Below are 18,169 nucleotides of genomic sequence, written 5' to 3' on the forward strand. Positions count from 1 at the left end.
CCACTGCTGTGCAGATTTGAAGTCTAGGCAGCCTCAAGGCGGGGCTATTTCATGCTGGGGGCCTGTGAGTGGAGTGGACTCTGACTCCCGGCTCTCCACTGCCTCAGGTAGAACTACACTCCGGGATTCCACTGGCCGCTTCTCAGAAGGCGCTTGCCGTGGAACCTTCAACCTTTGTTTGGGTGAGCACCTGATTTGTCTGATGTCATCTTCACCCCGCAGGGCCTCCTGTGATTCACTGAAGCTGTTGCTCTCTTTACACGTCCTTCAAACCAAAACCAAAACCACCGTCTTCCACCTGCTTCTGACTCCTCAGGGCCCTACAAACCCTCACGTTCACTCCCATGGAGTCACTTCTGACTCACAGTGACCCTGCAGGATAGGGCAGAACTGCCCTGGGGGTTCCGAGAGACTGTTACTCTTTACAGAAGTAGAAAGCCTCATCGTTCTCCTTGGAGTGCTGGTGGTTTCGAACTGCTGACCTTGTGAGCAGCCCTGTGCAGGACCTCTGTGTCACCAGGACTGTCAAGGACCTTACAGGACAGTGAAATGGCCTCAGCGTTTCCAGAGCTGTCGGTCTTTCCAGGAGCAGGCAGCCTCCTCTTTGTCCTGAGGAACAGCTGGCGGGTTTGAACTGCTGGCCTGGCTGGCCGCTGCGTTCAGCCGGCAGGCTGCAGGAATTTCATAGGATGGACGGGTCTGCTGGCTGCTTTCTCCTGGTTGCATTGGGTTACCTTGGGAGGAAGACCCCAAGGAAAAGCCCCCGGCTGCTTTTCACTCCAGTTCTCCACGTTTTCTGACCTTAGGAATTCACGCAGATGCCCACAGCTGTTCCGATGGTGGGAAGCTTTCTTTGAAGAGGTCTCTATAAGGGAAACACACGAGTGTCCCCCCAACTGTTGTCGGGGCAGGTGGGCTCCTGTGGCCACGGTGGCTGAGGTGGATGGATGGACCATTACGATGGCCTGGCCATGGCTTGGGCTCTGCGCCACCCTGTGCCCTGGGTGAGAGAAGTAGTTCAGGGTTTAAAAGGGCTTGTTGGTGAATTGATCTGTAGCTTCGTTCCTCTTGTCCACTCCTACAAATATGCCTGTGCCCGCTTCAAACCTTAAGGCAGACCACCAGCAATCCAGTGCTGTCCAGCTTGCTCTGAGCCCTTGCCGCACAGTGGGAGAGAGTGGGCCTGCCAGGCTTTACCTGTGCATCTTCCTAGAGGCCTGGTCTGTGTCTGTGCATGACGGGGAAGGTTTATTGTGTTAGGGCAGGTGGTGTGCCAAAGCTTATCTGGCAACTATGTCAGGCTCTCCTTGTAGCTAAAAAGAAATAAGTGGGCACTGCTGTGTTCCAATAAAACTTTATTCACAAAAACAGTTGGCAGTACGGATGTGGCCCCCCTGTCCCCCCCACCCACCCCAGCTGTGATTCCTGGACTCCTTCCCGGCTCCAGAAGTATCTATGAAACTCCCAACTCAACTGCCTTCCAGTCCGTGCCGGCTCATAGCCATCCTATCTTACAGGACAGGGTAGAACTGCCCCTATGGATTTCTGAAGCTAATTCTTCACAGTGCAGACAGAGGCAGCAGGCAGTTTGGAAAGGCATCCCTTGCAGTTAGCAGCCCGACTGGTAATGGCTTTGCCTGCAGGGCTCCGCCAAGTGTGGCCCGCTTTTGCTGTTTCTCTGTGGTATCAGCCTCCTCGCATGTTCACTTGGTGAGTCCTGGGCCCTGGTGTGTGGGAGGATCAGTGAATGGCCGCAGGTGGTCCTGGTCTCCCAGGAGGAAGACAGGAACTGACTTGTGGAGCCCCCACCGCTTTCCCCTCCCTTGACGGGTAAGCATACTCCCTGGCATTTGGGCTGCTTTGAGCTGGCCCCTGAATTGACCATGGACAGCTGCTTCTCTTGCTGGCTTGGGGGCTGAGGGATTGCCCGCCCACCCACCCACCCAGGCCTGCAGCAGCGCCTGCAGCAGCATAAGTCCAGGCCTGCAGGCCTCAGGTGGGGAGCTGCCTAGAGCCAGTGGGCGGCACATTCCTCTCAGGACTGGCCGGGGGCGCATTCCAGCCTCGCCTTTCACCCATCAGCCCTGACTCCTTCTCTCTGGCCTTTCAGGAATGGGAGAGATAGCTGATGCTGCCGGGAGGTGAAGGTGTCTCATTCTTAAAGCTCCTTTGGGTAAAGTGTGACCTTGGCAAACCTATCTGGGGGCGGGCTGGCTGCTGAGCCCTGAACATCAGGCTGTGCTTAGCTTATTCCTGATGAAGACAGGATCCCTTCAGAGCCCTAGCCTGCCTTGCCTGGCTGCTGCTGCTCCTGGGAGGAGCAGGGAAGGGTGGGGGCGAGAATCGGCCGAGACATCCCTGCTTCTCTCTGCCAAGACTTTCTGGCTGGGCTTCCCTGGGGTGTGTGTGGTCTCCCCTCACCCCACCCCTCTGTGAAATATTCATAGTCCAGGAAGAGGGAGGGTTAGGGGACATGGGGGTCAAAGGCACACGCCCAGAATCCAGGGGCAGTACCCGGCGGGTGGCATCCTCCTGTGTAAATAGACATCAGTGACAGCAGTGCTGGTTTGTAGGACATCTCTGTGCACCTGGGCAGGGGCAGATCTGCCATCAGAGCATCTCCACACAGACTGGTGGGGACACACCTGAGTGAGAGCTGGAGCAGGCTTGACTTCAGGCAGCTGGGGGGCCAGGACTGAGCAGTGCGGTGCTTGCTGTGGTAAGGGCATGCAGTTACACCAGCGCTCGATGCCCTCTGCATGCTGAAAGAAGACAGCCCCACACTTGGTGGCATGGGAGAGTGGCAATCCCAGCTTTTCCATGGGATCCCATTTTGTAAGTGGATCACCAAGCCTTTCCTCCTAGTCTCACTGCTGAGGCGCATCAGCAGTAATCGAACCTGCGTCTCCCGGTCACCCCGGGGAACTACTTGCTTTCCCTTACTGCCACATGGTTGACTTCTGTCAGGACCCCTCTCAGCCCAGGCCTGTCAGACTCGTATGGAGTCCTTGGCCATGCCCATGGCTCGGTCTTGGGCGGGTCCTGAAATTTGGAAGCCTGACCCCAAGCAGAGGTACTTGAGAAGATAGCCTGGACCTGCTTCCCCCCAGGAGCCTGGAGCCCTGTGGAGCACATTTTGCAGACACCTCTGCCTGGGGCTGCCCACGTTGGAGTCAACTCAGCTGCAAGTGGTGGGCCCTCGGTGTCCTCTGCAGCTGGAGAGTACGCTCAGCCTCTGCTGAGCCTCTGGTGACAAAAGGACGAAGGGGGGGAGGGGGCAGGCGGGCGGGGAGGGAGCTTGGATGGCAAGATTTCATCGGCTCTAAACTTCCTGTGGCCCCTTTCATGTTTCTGCAGAGGTTTGCGGTTTGGGTGCAGATGTGTGAGTGTGTTGCCCCAGAAACCATGCCTGGCTGCTCCGACCTTCTGGGACTGTTAGATCTCTCTGGAGCTAGAGTTATACCTCGGTCCTTGACTCCGTGCTAGAAAGAATTCACACCGAAGCCTGGTTCGTGATCCAAGCGAGTTTTATGAGAGTTAGAAGAAGTTTCAGGTTTACACGGCACCCATAGGACTCCTCCCGACCATGCAGCCTGGCGGAAGCTGCTCAGCATCAGGCAGACAAAGTTCTCTCTCCTCCTGGATTCTAGGCTCCTGCCTTTTCAAGGATTCCAGGGGGAGGTGTGGTGGACGACCCCTGGTTAACCCCATTGGCTGAATTGAATTCACTGGCCTAGGTGGGCCAATCCAGGTTTAGCGCTCACCCATTGCTAACCGCTGGAAACCTGGACCTCTGAGCACTTGCAGTGCGCCACTCCTTGTTCCCGTGCGTGACTCTCTGGGCAAGCTTTAATGGACATCTTTCAGCCCTGCACTAGCCTGCCTAACAGGACCTTCTTTGTTGCCACTGTCAGGGAACGGGGCTCAGGCGGGGTCAGGCGCACTGCTGGTTGTATAGTTTGGGGGGGTAGGTAAGGATGGAGTTGGGTAGACGTCTCGCTTGTAAGAGGGTATCCAGCTGCTACTGTGCTAGCTTTGAGCTGTTGTCTTCTCATTTTGGCTTTTGAGGCCGTTAACCTTTCTTCCTGTCCTGTGCATCTCTTGGCCTCTGCTCCCTGCCCATGGAGCCAGATGATTCTCCTTTTGGGCGAGCCTCGCAGGCTGGGCTGAGGCCGTCCAGAGCTGGCCCCAGAGTGGGGTCAGACCTGGGGCTTACCGTGGATGGGATACTACCTGCCCTCCATAGGTGCTTACTGCAGGTGTGCCTGGGGAGGCAGCCCCACTCTGCAAGCACACTTAGCTATAGGACACAGTCGGCTGCCTGGCCGTGCTGTGCACCGGCACGCAGTGAGCCCCATGACCGCAGCGGCGTGTCGGAATGCAGCCCTACCGCAGAGGGAATAACAACAAACACTGCCCCAGTTCCCCGGAGTCGATGTCCCTGGTGGAGAAAACCCGTGAGCACTAGCGGACGTGCACACGTGGAACTGTGTCCCTTGGGGTTTTCTGTGGCTGGTTTTGGGGAATTTGATCACCAGGCCTTTCTTCCAAGCCACCTCTGGATGGACTGGACACTCAGCGAGTTGCTGAGACCCTCCAGGGACTCCAAGCAAAAGTTGGACAGTACATACTTTAGTGTATCAGCCTCAGAGGACTGCAGGTGCCCTGGTGGTTTGGTGGATTAGACCTTGGGCTATTAACTCCAAGTTCAGCAGTTCAGATCCACCTGCCACCTTGCAGGCTATCTATACCTGTAAAAACTTGCCATGGTGGAAACCCACCGGGCACTAGTACCCTGACCTGCAGGGTCACTCTGAGTTGTGATAGACTCGATGGCAGGGAGAGTGTTTTAATTCTCTTGTTGTAACTGCATTCAGGTGAGCGTCCAGCTAAAGTCAGCATCCTGCCCCCAGGGTTGTGTTAGGATCTCATGACCTGGAGGGACACCCTGCACCCTAGTCTCCGAGTGCTGGGTGCATGGGCATGAATGAACAGGTCGGGAAACCCTGCTGAGGGTGGCCCACTGGGGGCTGTCTGGCAGACGCAGACAGCACAAGCTACCCCTGGGGGGATGGGTCCCCTTGGCCCTGATCTTTATGGGAGCAGGTGACCAGCCCCTTTTCTGCAGAGCAGTGGGTGGGTAGGGCACCGAGCTCTTGGTTGGCAGCAAGGGTGCTCACATCACAGTCATCAGCAAATCGTGCTTTGAGATTCCATGTGCCTTATCCCCAGTTCCTCCAGTGGCAACCACTTGCAAAACGGTAGCCACATCACCAGCAGCAGCAGCGGTGTGATGTGGTCACGGGCAGGGTGCACAGCCGTACCTCTACCACGGTGCTGCCGTGTAGAGGGGGGGCAGGTTGTTCACGGCCACGCTGCTCCTGCCTTAGCTCCTGGCCCCCGCTGCCATGCTGCTGCTGCGCTGCTGCCGCAGTCAAGAGCGCACCCACAGGGCATTTTTGAGAGGGTGCTGAGCAGCGCCCTCGTTTTGTGGCTGGGTCCAAGCCTCCGCTTGGCTCTGTGACCCATTCTCTGCAGGTTCAGCCTGGTGGAGTGTGTCCAGAGGCTGTTTCCATGTGCTCCTGAGCCCTGGTCCTGCTCCCCAGGACGGCCCTGCTTCCCAAGGCGACCCTCTAGCCCACAGAGGAGCTGCCTGCGGGCCCCCAAGGGCTGCTGTCGAGTTCCTCTGCAGCAGCTGTGGCTTGCAGCCTCTGAGCTCATCCTTGTCAGCTGCTTGCTTTAAGCCCTGCGCCAACAGGGCTCCTGCTTTGATGGACAGGAGGCTTTACTTACCTTGATTTCTGCACATGCTCTCCTGGGAAGATGTCTTCCCTGCCCCTCTCCTTCCACTCTTCCCCTTCCTCCCTCTCTCCCTTCCCCCAGAATGGAAAGGGCTCCCTGGTGACTCACCTTCTGCCTTCTGAGAAACTGCACAGGTTCCTTTTGGGCCGGGGGTCTGGCTCCAAGCTGCTTCTCCCCATGGTGGAGGTTGGTTTCTCCCAGAATCAACCTGGGCAGAGGGTGGCGCGGGCAGGGGTGGCCCACAGCTGGGTTGGCCCACTCTTTCCAGCTGCTGTCGCTCGATTTCAGAGCCTCCGGGGACACACACACACTTTGTCCCCATTACCTCTCTGGCTGGGGCTGCCAGCCCTGGGGGGTTTTCTTAGCTCTTCCTTGGGAACAATGACTCGCTCACGTCTAGAGAAACGGGGTGGTGGGTGGGCTGAGCGCCTCCCCTGTGCCTCGTCCCCTCAGCCCCCATGTCCCCTGGTTCATTAGCTCTGCTCCTAGCTGCAAGGGCAGTGGTGAGTGGCGGGCTTCTCATCTCCACAGGAGCGCCTTCTGGAGGGCAGTCTGGCCAGAGCAGCCACTTCCCCATCGGCCAGTTGGAGCTTCTGTGTGCTGTGCTGCCAAGTAGGGTCCAACAGACCAGGAAGAAAGGCCTGGCAATCTACGAGGAGGCTTTAAAACATGTCTGGGGCAATGGCATCTACTAATGGAACACCAGCCCTTCCAAATCAGAGCTCCCCCTTGCAGCGGGCCCCTTGACAGACCTATATTGCTTTCAGGCTTAAAGTAAAGATGTGCAAAGTCATGTTCACTCAGGAAGGTCCACCCATGGAAGTGGGCCTGTGGGCCGCTGATCATGGCTCAGCCACTCCAGGGAACTGTCTGTAAAGGTCACATGGTTGTCTTCTCACCCTGGCTCTGCCTGTGGGCTGGGGGTGGGGAGTCGGCACTGATGTAGGGGCACAGACAGTGAATTGAATTCTTTGCACAGGTGCATTTTTAGGGTAAACAGCAACATCGAGCCAGGACCTTGTTGCAAAATCCTCTCCCCAAAGCAGATCCTTTTGCCAAGTGTCACTTGGAACCCATGCCAAAGGATGATGTGGGGCATTCTGGGAAGGTCACGGCAGCCTCCCCTTGTCTGTTCACCGTGCTTGCACGCTGGAATCGCCAGGAGGCCCCCACATGCCAGGACCAGGTCGAACTCCCAGGGAGGAAAGGTACATCTGGTTTTAAAGTGTGATCCCTGATGAATCTTGAACCTGCTGTTGGGCTCACGCTGCTGGCGATCCTGGTGACGTGTATACCTGACAGAAGGAAACCCTGCCCGCACCTGCTCCACCTGGGTGTTGTAGCCCAGTGCCGTAAGCAGACACTTGAATTATTTCTTCAGTTCCCTCCCCCTTCTCCAATTCCACAATGCCCTCAGGGTTTGGTTCTTTGAAGAGGGCACAAGGCATATGAGCTAGGTCTGGGCCTTGCTGCTGTGGCCAACACTTCCTCTGTTTGTACAATCCTTGGGAAGAGATTTTGTCAGTGTCTATCTTTCATGGGAAAGGGCTCCCCTCCCTCCTCTGAGTGCATCAGCAAGCGCCAAGTCCTCGCAGGGCTGTGCCCCACAGGAGCTGTTGCTGGGTCTTACCACAGAGAGGCCTGATGTGACCATGGACTGGGCCAGGGGCCGAAGCTGGGGGGGACGTCAGGACAAGGCCCTGGGGGGTGGGTTAGGGGGCAGAGGCTAGGGGGATGTCTGGAGGCCAAGTCTGTTTCAGAACAAGTCCAGGAAGCCTGAAAGGCCTGAGCCCTTGTGAGGAAGTGACCAGGAAACACACTAGACTGACAGTGACCCTGAGGGAAGTGTCCCTTCAACCTCTGTCCTTGATTGTTCTTGCTGGACTTTTTGCAGACGGCCCAGATCGGTGGGGGAGGGAGACCCTGGGAGGGGAGGGGAGGGGAGGTGACACAGGCACTGAAGGGTGGCCTCTCATACTAGTGACCAAGCAGAGACCCAGGCCTGGGCAGCACTGCACTCTGACATACAGGGCCACCGTGAACAGGAACTGACGCAGGACCCTTAGCAACAATGCCACAGGGATGGGCAGTGGGTGATGGGTGCCCCCTCAGAGGGAAAGACCCTGCCTCCACTGCCTTCCCCAGGGGCCACCGCTGATGGTCCTTAGGGGTTTTTTTTGGGGGGGGGCTGTGTCCTCGGAACACCAGGCCCTTAACCACTGAAGACCCTCCCCGCCCCACCCTCTGATAGCCTGCATGGGGACCCAGAGCACAGCGCCTTCTGTCCCTGCTGCTCATCCAGGCCTTTGAGGAAAGCACATCCTCCTGAGGAGTGCTCAGAGCCCCAGGCCAGGATGCCACCATGCTTGGCCTCACGGGAGAAGGGGGAAGATGTAAGCCGGGCGCCCGAGCTCAGGCAGCTCCCACGGTGGCGTTGTCTGAAGAACACGCTGGAACATGCCTCCTTGGAATAGTGAGGTGGTGGGAACTCACATGGGGAGTAAACAGCTGTCAGTGGCCATGTGGGGACACTGTTTTCACGTCCAGCAGCTTCCTCCTCCTCCTCCTCCTCCTCCTGGATGGCCTGCCACAGCTGCCTACTGCTGTTTTCACTGTGAAAACTGCGGAATCATGTATGTCTGGGAGTCTCATTCACTGGGCAAGGGCCCCATGATTCCTTTCCAGATGGTCTGTGAGGAAGAGGGGCTGGAACACAGCATTCCCGGCGGCCCAAGTGGCTCAGTGACTGAAGGGAAGGTCGGCATTTCATACCCATCCACCTCTCCATAGGAGAGACATCTGGCCATGGGCACCATAAGCATGATGTCCTGGATACCCCAGGGCCGTGGACACCCGATTGGGACAGTGCTGCTGTGTCTTTCAGGGTTGCTGTGAGTTGAAATACTTGGCTTGGGGTGTGTTTACCCCTGAGGGTGCTTGGCACTTCTAAATCATCTTAGAGCTTGGAAAACCTGAGTCATGGTGGGATCCATCCCCCCACTTCCCACCCTGCCATCTAGAGGGGAAAACTTGCTTGGGACAGGCGAATCTGTTGATGTCAGCAGATTCCTTACCTCCTGCTCATCTTCCCCAAAATGTCTCCTGTTGCCGTGTTGTCCCCTATAGAGTTGGCCCCTGCCCTAGCCACCCAGGGCTGCTGTGACACCACAGGGGGTGCCTTCCACAAACAGGAACTGGTTTTCCCAGTTTAGGAGTGCAGACGTCCAAAGAAAGGGGGGCTGGTTCTCAGGGGAGGCTTGTCTGTTGCTCTTTTTCCTGGTTCCAGTTGGTTCTTCGCACAGGGTCTCCAGGTCTGAAGGACATGCCCTGCCTCTGGCTCTTCTTTCTTGGTGGAAATGAGGTCCCTCTGCTCTCTGCTCCCTTGGTTAGGCTCTCTTATATCTCATAAAAGGTTGACTTTGGAGACAACCCAATCCTGTAGGTCAGTGGTTCTCAAATTTCCTAATGCCGTGACCCTTTCATACAGTTCCTCATGTTGTGGTGACCCCCCCCCCCAACTAGAAAATGATTTTTGTTGCTACTTCATCACTACCATTTTGCTACTGTTATGAATCGGGTGACCCCTGTAAAAGGGTTGTTCGACTCCCCAAAGGGGAGAACCACTGCTTTAGATGGTACCCTGTCTCATTAACATTACTGCCTCCAGCCCACTTGCCTTCACACTGTGGAGGTGAAGACTCGAAGCACTTGCTGATGAAGAGCAAGGATTGTGGCCTTCAGTGTGGATCGCAAATCAACGTGAAGAAGAGCAAAATCCTTACCACGACCCAATGATAACATCATGGCAAACAGAAAAGGTTGAAGTTGTCAAGGCCTTGTGTGGATGCTCATGGAAGCGGCAGTAGAGAGAAACAGCGCGTTGCATTGAGCAAATCCGCTGCACAAGACCTCTTGTGAGGCTTGAAAAGCAAGGCGGTCACTTTGAGGACCAAGGTGCGCCTGACCCAAGCCTTGGTGTTTTCAGTCGCCTTATATGCAGGTGAATGTTGGACCCTGAATAAGGAAAAAGACTGAAAAAAATCTATGCATTTGGATTATGGTGCTGGTGAAGAACATTGAAAGTGCCATAAACTGCCCCCAAAACAACAACTCTTGAGTTGGAAGAAGTACAGCCAGTGTGCTCCTTAGAGGCATGGATGCAAGCCTTCATGGACCATACTGCGGGCACATTGCCAGGAAGACACCAGTCAGGCGTTCTTCAGGGGCGGACTGACTGGTAAAGCAGAGGGCAGCGGTAGAGAGGAGGATGTTTGGCGAGCTGGGTGACACCATGGCTGCAGCATTGGGCTTCAGCACAGTAACAGGGACCAGGCAGCGGTTCATTCTGTCCTAAGTGCGGTTGTCATGAGTCGGAACCAACTCGATGGCACAAAGACAACAAACTATCCCAAATGGAGGATGATTACGTTGGATCACCAAACCACACACCACTGAGAATCACTGTCTGTCCAAGTTGACACATGTCTCGGGGCTGTGGCTCAACCCACGAGGGCCTCTGATTGCTGACGCCTGTGCCCGGTGGAGAGTGAAACGCACCATCCCTGTGATCACTTCCAGGCCCGGCCACTCTGGGTTTCCAGGGACTGGTTCTCAGAAGGCAATCGCCAGCTCTTTCTTCTGAGTTTATTTGGGTCTGAACCCGGTTCAGCATCAGAGCAACAGTAACGGGACAGGTGGTGGCTATGTCTCAGGTGCATTGCCCAGGAGTCTACCCTGTTCTCACACGTGGAAGGCGAGCATTTGCCAGTGGGCCGCCCGCTGACCACCTGCATGGTAGGGGAAGAAATGAAGCACTGCTGAGGCATGGGCCCAGGGCCAGTGCAGCCAGGGGGAGGGCAGCAAGTGCATCCCAGCATGGGATTGTGCATGCCAGTGACGCAGCTGCCACCGAGGGGGCACCGCAGCCCCTTTCTCTCGGGAACAGGGACAGATGTGTTCTGTTGCCCCTTGAAGGGTCTGGGCCAGGAGGCTGGCTCCTGCAGAGCAAGACCTGTGGGCAAGGGAAAGGTTTGCGTCTGATGGCACAGGCCACTGCCGCATGTGGACTCCAGACTGCTGCCAACGGCTAGCACCCGGACCTGCGTGGTGCGTGCGTTTCCCATGAAGCAGGACCCGGCAGAGGGCCTGCTCCCTGAGCACCCAGCCCTGCATGGTGCGTGCATTTCCCATGAAGCGGGACCCGGCAGAGGGCCGGCTCCCCGCTGCAAGGTTGGGCGAATGAGGCTTTTTTGCTACACGGGCATGTAGGCATGACCCAGTAAGCCTCCACTTCATGCCTCTTGTTGAAAAAGTGGACGGAGGCCCAACATAAGGAATTATGAACCAGGGGTAAGGAGAAGCCACCGGCCGTTCTGTGGGACAAAGACAGGGCTGTCTGCTCCCATCCTTAGTGACAGTCTGAAAACTCACAGGGGCAGCTCTGCCTTGTCCTGCAGGGTCGCTGTGAGTTGGCAGGGACTCCATGGTGGTGAGGTTTTTGATGGCATGATGCGTAAGTGCTTGGCTGCTAACGGGAACCTGGTGGTTGGACCACACCAGGGGCTCCTTGGGAATAAGATCTGGCAGTCTGCTCCCTTAAAGATGACCACTTATGACGCCCGCCCTGTGGTGCAGGGATCGACCTGTGGCCCTGACCGCATGCCACCAGAGGGTTACAGCTAAGAGAAGCCCACCAGGTCACCACTGTGTGCAGTGCTGCTGGGATGTGCTGCAAGCCCTGTACAGCCCATGGCACCCTGGGCAGCTAGCAGGTCATGAGGAAGGCCTGCCAGCCGCTGCCCACCAGCACCCCATGGAAGGTGCTGGGAGCCAGCTGGGGCAGCTGCCTGTGGAGCTGGTAGCACGGAAGTGTCAGAGCCATTTCGTCCTCCAGTGTCCCGGCAGCGCCTCCTGCTGACAGAGCTTGGCATCACAACAGCTGGCCCAGAAATGTCTGCAGGGCACAGCTCTCCTGTGGTCACAGAGCAGGGCACTGAAGGGTGGAGGTGGAGTTGAGCGTTATCCCTGGTGCATTAACAGAAGTAGGTTCACACTTTCCTCCTCCTGGCTGGTCGCAGAGGGCTGCTCAGGAGAGATTTGGGGAATGTTGGTCCCTGTGGGCTGACTCTCATGGGGAGTGGCCTGTGGTGTATGGTGTACACGGTGTGGTGATCAGGCCTGGGCTGTGTGGGATCACCGTGAGGGACCTCAGGGCCTGGTCAGATGTTTCCAGGAGAAGAAATCCATTCCAAGTAGAACGGCAAGGTCAGTCTTCCACAGGTCTTTCTGTAGCTTTGGTTGCTGAGTTGGTGCTGACTCATGGCAGTGGCTGCCTCCTCTGCCCCTCTTTTGCCCAGATACCATGCAAGGTCAGACTCTTGATCTCTATGGCTGGTGACTCCTTATCTTTAAACACTGACTCAGACCTTAAACCCCCTGCACTGTGGGCTGAGCTGACTCAGTCCTCAGGCACGCCCAGCTTCCTGCCTCTCAGGAATGTCCCCAGCCCACCCAAACTCTGCCTTTTCTACAGTGTCCCCTTGGCTTGCTCATCTCCAGCTGTGGCACTGCATCTGCCTCGCACCCTCCTGCAGCAGGTACCAGTTTCCCAGGTGTGAGCCCTCACCCCATTGCCCTGTGGCCAGGTGGGTTTGGGACCCTGATCACCTAGCAGCAGCTCCACCAGGGCAGGGAAGCCTGGGTAAACTTCCTTCTAGGGAAGTGGGGCCTCTTGCGCTCTGCTTTTCCCAGCTGTGGAGCATTGCCTTCATCTCAGAAAGAAGAGCAAGACATTTCCCACTCTGTAGGACAGTGAAGTCCTCACTGGGCCCCTTTTGGGCTGTGGGGTGCCACGAGGGCATAGCAACCCTGTCGGACCAGAGTCGAGCTTCCCTGGGCTTTGCAGACAGCCAGCGGTATGGTGGCCATGTGCTAAGTGTCATGCGGAAAGCTAACGTGCACCTGACTCAAGACATGAAGTTTCGTTTGCCTCCGACAGTGCATAAGGGAGACCCCGAGAGCAGCGGCTGCCTCTGTGTGTGTATGGGGGGGGGGGAGGCAGAGGGTATGAGCGAGACCACAGACTCCAGGGGAGCACACCATCTGCCTCGGGGGAGGCAGAGCCAGGATGCTTCTTAGAGGCCAGCGTGGCGAGACTGGGTTTCACGTACTTCAGACATGCGAAGTGGTGGGGCAGTGGTGGAGAGGAAGGCTCTCACTCCAGATGGACGGCACAGCAGCTGCAACCATAGGCGACAGCATAGCCTTGTGAGGCGGGCCCAGGACATGTCATGCAGGGCCACGACGGGCGACACCCACCGTCCTTACTAGAGGGACCCTGCTGGCTTTCTGGTTAAGCTCTCAGCTGCCAATGGGGAGAGGTCAGCGGTTCAAACCCAGCCTCTGCGCCCTAGGCTACTGAGTCAGAATTGATGACAGTGCAGCCTCGTTTCTGGTTCTGAATCTGTGGGATCAGGCTGCCAGGCCTTTCTATCACTGACTAGCTTTTTCATTATTTGCTGAGCGTTTAACCAACTGCCAAAACCCAAAACCAAGCTCACTACCGTTGAGTCGATGCTGACTCATAGTGGTCCTGGAGGATAGGGTAGAACTGGCCATGTGGGTCTCTGAGATGGACTCTATGGGAACAGATAGCGCCATCTTTGTCCTGAAAAGTGGCTGGTAGTTTTGAACTGCTGGCCTTGTGGTCGGCAGCCTGACACATGCCCAGGGCTCCCCATGGAGCTACCAGGCGCTTCACTTAAGGGAGAAGAGTGAGTGTCCATGCGTGGAGCAGCACCTATGTGGAACCCAGGTTGTGGTCCTGCTGTGAGGGGCCTGGTGACCCGTGATGGTCCATGGGACCGCTGGCCTGTGCCTTGTTCTTGTGTCACCGTCACCTCGCCAGTGGTTTGGCTGGACCAGGAACCAAGCCCCTGGCCCTGCAGCGGGAGGCTCTGTGTTCCTGCCAGGCTGGTGCCCCCATGGACAGCAGCCACCCTGCTGACAGTGGAGCCTGCATGGCATTGTCAGGCTGAACGGCTCTAGCGGGCTTTCAGACTCATGGACGAGGAAGAAAGGTCTGGTGATCTGCTTCTGGGATTTGAAGAAAGCCCATGGATCACAGTGTTCCAATCCCCTTGTGCATAGGCTGCCCTTGAGCTGGGGCTGACAACAGAGTCAACTCATTGTTTGTAAAGGGAGCTTCTGAAGGGGGGGCGGGGCGACAAGGCTCTGCTTTCTGCAGATGAGGCAGGGGCGCCATCACGCTGTCAGGTTCTAGGACCCCCTCGGTCATCTCAGTGGCTGAGGGATATCATGGGGGTGCTGGGTGCATCCCCAACACTGCCTCAGGTTCAGGGACCCCTCAGTCATCCAGCAGCTGATGGGGGCCACAGGGGTTGCAGGGCCACTAGTCATGTCCCCCAAATTGTTTCAGATCATGGATTCTCTCATTGTCCTGACAGCTGATGGGGGGCCACAGGGATGCTGGGCCACTGACCCTATTCCCGAAACTGCTTCTCATGACAGTTCTTTCTCAGTCATCCTGGCAGCTGATGAAGGAGGTCATGGGGAGTGGGTATGTATGTGGGAGGGAAGAGGATGGTGCTGCCACTGGCCCTCTCCATGAAACTTCCTTGGACTCAGGGGTCCCTGTGTTGGCCCAGCAGCTGACGGCATGTTTGTCTGTTTCAGATTGAAGAAGGAAGCAAAGCCGCAGCCGTAGACTCACTGCTGGCTGGAGACGAAATCGTGGGCATCAATGGCGTGGGGCTCTCCGGCTTCCGGCAGGAAGCCATCTGCCTGGTGAAGGGCTCCCACAAGACCCTAAGACTGGTGGTGAAGAGGTAAGCACTGTGGCCCACCCACAGAAATCAGGGCACACTGGATGTACACCCAGCTGCAGCCATGCCCCCAGCACCCACTGCCAACAGCCTGGCATGGAGTGTTTGTGGTGGAATCACATCCCTGGGCAAACCAGCACCAACCATTCAGAGTCCACATTGTATCAAAGAACAAAACAGATCTGACTTGGAGCTAGTTGTCCAGAATGCGCCTCAGAGGCAAGGAGGGTGAGACTCCATCTCATCTACTTCTCCAGTCCTTGGAGAAGGCCTTCAGGCTTGATGCAGTGGAGGGGCAAGCCACACAGAGGAAGGCGGGCAAGGAGGTAGGCAGTGTTCTGTGGGAGGTAAGCGTTTCTGCAGTGGATGTTCAGAAGTCGACCTGCAGACCTCTACCCCAGCCTGGAAGGAAGCCCCACTCCCAGTGACGCGCTAGCATTTGAAACACGGGTGGTGGCAGAGCTTGAAGTGTCTCAGACACACACAAGCCCTAATGGGGCATCAAGCTGGCCAACAGGTGGAGTTCACTAGTGCTCATGGTCTGTGAGTGGACCCACCGGTGCCTCTTGTCCCACAGTTGGTGCTGTGGACACGATGATGTGGTGTTGACTGTTGTTAACACAAGGTGACACTTTTCTTCAGTGCTGGGAACCAAGCATGTGCTCAGCTGCCAACTCAGAGGTTGGTAGTTTGATCCCATCAGCCACTGTGAGGGAGGGAGAAAACTGTGTTGGCTGGCTTCTGAGGACTCTCAGCCTTTAAGACCCCCACCCTCAAGGGGTACTGTGAGTCTGAATCGAGGCAACAGCAACAGGCGTGGTTTCAGGCTATGTAAAAAGAAACCAAACCTGCAGCCCTGGAGTCCATGCGACTCCCAGGGACCCTGTAGGACAGTGGGGAGCTGCCCCTGTGGGTTTCAGAGGCGTCTTGACACCTGGTGCAGAGGGCCTCAGCTTTCTTCTGCAGAACGGCTGGTGGGTTTGAACCAGCGACAGCCCAACGCGTAACTCACTGTGCACCCAGAGCTCCTTCTGGGCGGTGTTTTATAAAACACCTGAAGACTCGCATGGCCTTACAGACACAGACTGCCTCATCTCTGTTCTCTCTGGCTGGGCGAGAGCTCTTCAGCCCTGGGAAGAGCTGACATCCTCGGTGATAGCATCAAAGAAAGACCCTGTCCCCAAGGAGGGTCCCTTTCACAGTTAGAGGAGTCGAGACTTCCAGCCAGACTTTATGAGACACAGTTCAGTCCTTAACAGGAGGCCACCAGTAGTCTGCTGCCGTTGCCCTAGGTAGATTTGCATGTTCCAGAGTTTTCTACAGAGCACCCGGAAGGGATTGGCTGCTTGTAAGAGGCACCAGTGGGTGAAGCCACAAGGGCATCTGAAAGGGGAACGAATATTCACTTAAAACTGAGACCTAAGGCCCAAGTGTCAGCCAATGGAGATCCCCTCATAGAGGGGTTTAGGAGAGGAGATGGGTTAATTAGGGTGCGAGGTAGTACCGATGAAGAACACAGCTTTCCCCCAGATCCTGGATGCTTCCTCCCCCCAACTACCATGCTCCAAATTCCACCTTGCAGGGCTGGATAGGGCAGAGGTTGTACACTGGTACATATGGGGGCTGGAGGCACAGGGAATCCAGGGTGGATGATACCTTCAGGACCAGGGGTGTGAGGGGCGATGCTGGGAGAGTGGAGGGTGAGTGGGTTGGAAAGGGAGAACTGATTACAAGGATCCACATGTGACCTCCTCCCTGGGAGAGGGACGGCAGAAAAGAGGGGGAAGGGAGACTCTGGATAGGGCAAGATATGACAAAATAACGAGGTATAAATTACCAAGGGCACATGAGGGAGGGCGGAAAAAAAGAGGACCTGATGCAAAGGGCTTAAGTGGAGAGCAAATGCTTTGAGAATGATTGGGGCAGGGAATGTATGGATGTGCTTTATACAATTGATGTATGTATATGTATGGATTGTGATAAGAGTTGTATGAGCCCCTAATAAATTGTTTTAAAAAAAAACAAACTAAGACCACACCCGCCAGTGCCTTCGAGATGTTTCCCAGGTCACGGCACCCCGTGTGGTTGATAGCAGAACTGCCCTCTAGAGTTTTCAATGGCTGATTTGGGTTCTAAGCTGCATCTGGGTGCACTTGAAAGCACCAACCTTGCAATTAGCAGGCAGGCTTCTGAGCTATCCAAGACACATCAGGTGCATATGTTTTTCTTGTTCTGTGTTTTTATTTTTATTTTTTTTGTCTTTATTCATTGTGTGTGACGTGACCCCTTTGTCAGCCACCCAGTGACACTGAGCTCTGCCTTGTGGCCGTTCTGGTGGTTCTGTTTTGATTGCTTCCGTTTCTCTGCCCCTTCCATGCTCGTCTTTGCTGGAAGGTCGTGGAGACGGTTGATTGCAGAGATGTGAGCGTTTAAGGCCCTCGGTGCTCATTTGTAGTCTTGGGAGGCGTTCTGCTGTTCAGCTGCAAAATGACCTCGGGGGAGTTTCAGTTCAGCCTTTGAAGAGTACTCCCAAACGGTAGTTTTGGGGTGCCGTCTGGTCTCAACCAGTCCATAGTAAAAGCAAGTAAGCCTTGCTTTTTTGTTTTTATTTTTAAGATTTTGAGGCTCATTTGCACACTTTCCTCTCTCTGATTTCATCAGTCCTGTGTGGAGTGGCCCTGAGCAGAAGGGTTTGTAGCTGTAGCTGGGCACCATCTACTTCTTCTGGTCTCCAGACAGGTGAGACCAGGCTTTGTGTGACTGTTAGAACAGTGGACTCATTCCTTCTCCAAGTCTTCGGTCTCCTTCTTTCTCGTCTGATGTTTACAAGAGGCACCCAACAGTGGTGTCTTAGATGGCCGCTCGCATGCTTTGCATACCCTGGATGCTGCTCACTAAGCTTGGACGTGGACATGAGCTTTGTCAATTATGACAATGATTGAGTCATCTCCAGAGACTGCAATCCTAAGTCGTCCAACTCAGAAAACCACCAGATGCTCCATGTGCACATGCACGTGTCCACAGCTAACATACACCTCTTGTTTTGTGGGTGTCCTTTGGTTTAACAGGCAGGCCTGGTGGCCAGGTGCCAGAGGCAGGCCTGGAACGGGCTAGTGTACAAAGCAGCCGGCTCTTGTTTCCTATCTATGGCCACTGCATATCTTGTCATCGTTTAGAAAGCCGTGCCAGGAACCTGATCCACCAGCAGACGGCCCCCAGGTCCACCACAGAGGGGCGGGACCAAGGTCCACCACAGAGGGATGGGCCCCAGGTTCACCACAGAGCGGTGGGACTGAGGTCCTCCGGGAGTCGGGCACTCAGATCAGTATCCACGCCGTGGCGTCTCTCTCCCTGACACCTGAGACGGGGCTTCCTTTCCCTGTTGGAGCATGGGAGGAAGACAAAGCATGTGGACAGCGAGCCTGGCCTAGGGCGCAGATGTCCCACCTCTTGTCTGGGGTGTCCGTGGGCAGCCAGGCGCCCAGGGCTTGGGCACACCGAGTCTGTCCCGGGCACCTGCTGGC

General features: G+C 56.0%; 1 protein-coding gene across 3 annotated transcripts in view; it reads left to right on the plus strand.

Annotated features, from left to right (window-relative positions):
- Positions 1-18,169, plus strand: part of SHROOM2 (shroom family member 2) — a 102,818-nt gene that overhangs the window by 23,414 nt on the left and 61,235 nt on the right. For 2 of the 3 annotated variants that reach the window (XM_075539455.1, XM_075539456.1), the window contains exon 2: positions 14,497-14,648. In XM_075539455.1, coding sequence (XP_075395570.1) covers positions 14,497-14,648 — 152 coding nt within the window. Of the gene's footprint in view, positions 1-1,509; positions 1,711-14,496; positions 14,649-18,169 lie in introns of those variants that run through there. The other variant, XM_075539457.1, reaches the window with a different exon arrangement.

This window comes from Tenrec ecaudatus, chromosome X (assembly GCF_050624435.1).
Source record: "Tenrec ecaudatus isolate mTenEca1 chromosome X, mTenEca1.hap1, whole genome shotgun sequence".
NCBI lineage: Eukaryota > Metazoa > Chordata > Mammalia > Afrosoricida > Tenrecidae > Tenrec > Tenrec ecaudatus.